Genomic DNA, 5632 nt, shown 5'->3' with positions numbered 1-5632 from the left:
CATCCTCTTTTAGAGATTTTGGTGAAATTTTTGCTGTTGCCTTGGACATATCAAAAGCTTTTGATAGAGTCTGGCACAAAGCTTTGATTTCCAAACTACCCTCTTACGGTTTCTATCCTTCTCTCTGTAACTTCATCTCAAGTTTCCTTTCTGACCGTTCTATTGCTGCTGTGGTAGACGGTCACTGTTCTTCTCCTAAATCTATTAACAGTGGTGTTCCTCAGGGTTCTGTCCTGTCACCCACTCTCTTCTTATTATTCATTAATGATCTTCTAACCAAACTTCTTGTCCTATCCACTCCTACGCTGATGATACCACCCTGCACTTTTCCACGTCTTTTCATAGACGTCCAACCCTTCAGGAGGTAAACATATCACGCAGGGAAGCCACAGAACGCCTGACTTCTGATCTTTCTAAAATTTCTGATTGGGGCAGAGCAAACTTGGTATTGTTTAATGCCTCAAAAACTCAATTCCTCCATCTATCAACTCGACACAACCTTCCACACAACTATCCCCTCTTCTTCAATGACACTCAACTGTCCCCTTCTTCTACACTGAACATCCTCGGTCTGTCCTTTACTTATAATCTGAACTGGAAACTTCACATCTCATCTCTAGCTAAAACAGCATCTATGAAGTTAGGTGTTCTGAGACGTCTCCGCCAGTTTTTCTTACCCGCCCAACTGCTAACTCTGTACAAGGGCCTTATCCGTCCATGTATGGAGTACTCGTATGCTTCACATGTCTGGGGGGATTCCACTCATACTGCTCTTCTAGACAGGGTGGAATCAAAAGCTTTTCGTCTCATCAACTCCTCTCCTCTAACTGACTGTCTTCAGCCTCTCTCTCACCGCCGCAATGTTGCATATCTAGCTGTCTTCTACCGCTATTTTCATGCTAACTGCTCTTCTGATCTTGCTAACTGCATGACTCCCCTCCTTCCGCGGCCTCGCTGCACAAGACTTTCTTCTTTCTCTCACCCCTATTCTGTCCACCTCTCTAACGCAAGAGTTAACCAGTATTCTCAATCATTCATCCCTTTCTCTGGTAAACTCTGGAACTCCCTGCCTGCTTCCGTATTTCCACCTTCCTATGACTTGAATTCCTTCAAGAGGGAGGTTTCAAGACACTTATTCATCAATTATTGACCACTGCTTTGACTCTTTTATGGGACTGGCATTTCAGTGGACATTTTTTTTATTAGATTTTTTGTTGCCCTTGGCCAGTGCCCTTCCTACATAAAAAAAAACTTTACAATGGTACCCTTGGCAAATTACAGTCTGCTATTGATAATGTGACGTGTCCTTTTGTTGTTGTGGGTGACATGAATGTTCCTCTACCATCCCAAAACATGCTGAATAGATATTGGTACAGACGACATCCATTTAACAAACATAGCTATTTACTACATGATTTTTTGTCAGGGGATGATCTTTGCGTGTCAAATTTTATGTTTGATCAGAACTGTAATTATACGTATTTTAATGCGAACTCTATGTCATTTATTGATTACATTTTTATACCACAATATTTTATGAGTAATATCAAAAGTTGTTTTATTATGTCAAAGCTGGAGAGCAATGTAAGTGATCACTTCCCGGTGTCAATATGTATGAAACTGAATGTGAACTCCCAAGGCAATGCAGTTGGTAATATTTATAGAATGCCTTCCTATCCCCGCATTAATTGGTCGGATTCTCAAGCTAGGGATCGCTATTCTCAATATATGAGTGTGGCTTCACGGAAACTGCCTATCATCGATGTTTCAACAGTTAATACACATGATGAGGCAAAATTAGTTACTGATTCCATGTGTGGTCAGTTGAGCACAATTATGCATGATTCGTGCACAAAACCGCTATTAGATGCTCCCAACAGATATTTAGGTCGTTACCGGAGCACAAATTGGTGGAATCGCGACTGTACCGTTACTAGAGACAACGATTCTGGTGCAGGATATGGAAGTCATGTGGCAAGCGGCATGAGGGCCAAGTTTATCTCTGTTACAAGTTAGCAAAAAAGTCATATGAAGCTGCTTGTAAGAGAGCAATGAATACTGATTTGCACGACCTAACTTCTCAGCTGATTTTTTTTCTTCTTTTTTTTTTTGTAATATAAAATTGGTAATTTAAGGAAATTTTGCAATACAATAAGCAGAAGTAAAAAATAAATAAATAAACGTACACAATTATATTACTAATCAAGCATTAGAACGTTTAAGGAATAAGTTTGAAAAGCGGGAAGATTCATTGACCCTCAGTGACACCAGACGTCGCGTGCTAAGGCACAGACCGACGTCAGATATAGAACGGTTATGTCGACTGCATCCCGTGATAAGGTGATCTCGGCCCGTATGGTAAGAAGGTATATGTCTTCCTTAAACAATGGTTGCTCTCCTGGACTGGATGGCTTAATGGCAGAACACTTAAAATATGCCACAGACAGCCATGTTTTAGTTATATTAGGATGTATGCTCATCCTGTGCATACAATGTCATGTAGTGCCTAAGTCACTTACAAGGGGCGTCCTTATACCCATACTTAAAAAGGCAACCCTTGACCTGTCGGCCCCCGAGAATTACAGACTTGTTACTGTCTCTACTGTATTTTCAAAGATACTTGAATTGTATATTCTACATACCTGTAGGTGTTATGAAATGAGTGACCGACAGTTTGGATTTGTCACAGGAAGGAGTACAAATATGGCTGCTGCGCTAGCGCAAGATGTTATTTCATACTGTAAATCCCGAGGCTCACCGGTATCTGCATGTTCTTTAGATGACCAGGGACCGTTTGATGCTATACCTCATGATGTCATTTTTTACAAGGCAATGGGAGCGATTCCTAATGATTGCTGGGCTGCTTTGTTTACGTGGTACACATCAATTACGGTGCAAATGAAGTGGGGAACATATCTATCTGCTGATATCCAAGTCTCTGGAGGTACTCGCCAAGGTGGGCTAACATCTCCCTTTTTATTTAACTTATTTTACAAAGATCTCATGGATACCTTATCAGCGTCGAATGGTGGAGTTGTTATTCGTTCCAAGTCTTTTAACGTTCTTAGTTACGCAGATGATATTCTTCGATGTAGTCTAACTGTCACAGGTCTGCAGCAAATTATCAAGGTTTCCAATGAGTATGTAAGTAATCAGGGTTTGTTTTTTAATCCCAACAAGACTAACTGTATCATATTCGGGGAATGTTATTTTACGGAGCGTCCTGCATGGCACCTAAATAGAGATATTTTGAAAGAATGTGATGTGCTGAAATACTTGGGAGTGAATCTTTCCCACAGAAAACCTCACGCTCATGTCAGTGAACGCAGTAGTGCTTGTAGAAAACCACTTGACGTCTTACAAGGAGCAGGCTTGTGCAACTTTGAAACTTATGTTGACACAGCTTCCTATGTCTGGAAAACTGCAATTAGGCCTGTACTGTCATATGGATTGGATACTGTCAAGATTGATAAAACACGTATGAATGAGTTAGAGTCCATTCAAGGAGAATTTATAAAGGCTATGTTCGGACGACATAAATACTGCAGAAGTAAACCCTTATTGAAAGCCTTAAGGATCCCCTCAACTGAGTCCACTGTGGATGTAATGAATATTGAACTATTATGCCAGATTTTTCACAGTAACTCAAGAGCAAGATGCTTATATATATATATATATATATATATATATATATATATATATATATATATATATATATATATATATATATATATATATATATATATATATATATATATATATATATATATATATATATATATATATATATATATATAATGTAATAATAAAGCTTTGAATGAGAGGGAATTCAATCAAATAGGCTCACTTGGAAGAGCGGAGGACATCTGTTCAAAGTACAATGTAAACCTTATGAAATACCTGTTTGACTCTAGCAATGCAAAGGCCAAATATGAAATAAAACATCAAAAATTTGATAATGATGTGTTATCTGACAGTGTCCGTGTTCTTCTGGCAAGTGGCAGTTCATTTGACAAATATATTCTAAATTTGCTACTTGCTCCATTTTGATCTTATGTTAGTGTAATTTAAAAATAACTTATTTGTATAGTTTTAAAATTCGTGTTTTAATTTATCTCTTTTAACGTTCATATCGGTATAATTTTAAAGTGGTTTGAGTAGTTGTAAGATTTCCCTTGTATAATTTTAATTGATTCCTTTCTTTTAATATTCTTAATTTTATAATGATGTAATCTTAAAACTGGCTTCTTAGTCTCAGACTAATTTTATGAATGACAATGTATTATGTTTTTTTCTATTGAAATATGTTTACAGTGTCCATGTATCTTCTTTTGAAGGCAAATAAATTATTATTATTATTATTATTATTATTATTTTTATTATTATTATTATTATATTTCCCCCTCTCCCTCCTCTGACCTTTCCGGACACTTCTTCCCTCCTCTTGCCCTACACCCTCACACGGGCGCACTACAAAAACGCGGATTCGAAAAGATTAACGAGTTCGAAACTCACCCTTAATGCAGTTACAAAAGCGCGCCAAGATTATTCCCTTTTGACTCGCTATTTCAACAAGTTTCGTTTAGTGTGTCTTAATGATTCACAAAGTGTTCACTGTTGTTGTAGGCGGTTGATTACACCTTAATGGTCAGTCAGTCCGTTGTTTTCATCCTGTGCTGTGCTGTGCTGTGCTGTCCAGTATGGAGTTCACCATTTCTAAGACCAACAAAGGCAAGAAGTGCTTAATCCAGGATATATATATATATATATATATATATATATATATATATATATATATATATATATATATATATATATATATATATATATATATATATATATATATCCTCCAATACAATGTGAGCACAATCATGACAAGGAAAAACAAAATTAATAAAAAAAAAAAACTGCAACAGTGAAAAGGAAGGCAACTGACGACTTGATAGCAAGGCCTTAAAAGCTAATTAGAATTGAATTACAAAAATTCTCTGATAATGAACTTGAATCTACGGATACAAGATCGATTGCACAATCATTATGCAAAAAAAGGCGAAAAGTGTATCCAGTATTACCTAAAACTCGTTAGGAACTACACCAGGCTCTTAACTCTATGACTACACCTACAACCAAATGGGAAGATTTTATCCGGGGGAATAATCCTGAGACAGGTTTGGTTATTCTTTCACGTACAACAAATCTAGAATTTTTGACGAACACTGCTGAGATCTTCGTAGATGGGACTTTTAAATGTTGTCCTAAGTTCTTTTATCAGCTGTACACCATACATGGATTATGTAATGGACATTATATTCCGTTAGTGTATGCCTTATTACCAGATCAATCTGAGGAGATTTATAGAAATATGTGGACGTGTTTGATTGATATTCGTTCAGCTAAGAATCTGCTCCTAAAGCCTTCAGTGATACATGCAGATTTTGAAGTTGCCATGCTCACTGTCCTAAGAGACATATATCCAACAGCAGTCATCAAATGTTACAGATTCCATTTGGGACAGGCATGGTGGCAAAAAAATTCAGAATCTCGGGCTAGGTAATGAGTACAAGGACAACAACAGTGACATTGGCCAGTGGCTAAAATTATCGTTTGGATTGCATTTCATTGACCCTAAGGA

General features: G+C 37.3%; 1 protein-coding gene across 1 annotated transcript in view; it reads left to right on the top strand.

Annotated features, from left to right (window-relative positions):
• Positions 1-4638: 4638 nt before the first annotated feature.
• LOC135103814 (quinone oxidoreductase-like) overlaps positions 4639-5632 on the top strand; it is an 11238-nt gene continuing 10244 nt past the window's right edge. Inside the window, exon 1 of the mRNA XM_064010611.1 lies at positions 4639-4731. Within this exon, the coding sequence (XP_063866681.1) occupies positions 4645-4731 (87 nt within the window). The 5' untranslated portion in view covers positions 4639-4644. The remainder of the gene's footprint in view (positions 4732-5632) is intronic.

The sequence above is a fragment of the Scylla paramamosain genome, chromosome 9, assembly GCF_035594125.1.
Source record: "Scylla paramamosain isolate STU-SP2022 chromosome 9, ASM3559412v1, whole genome shotgun sequence".
NCBI lineage: Eukaryota > Metazoa > Arthropoda > Malacostraca > Decapoda > Portunidae > Scylla > Scylla paramamosain.
The sequence above is the reverse complement of the archived record's forward strand: the minus strand, read 5'-3'. Positions and strand labels throughout refer to the sequence as shown.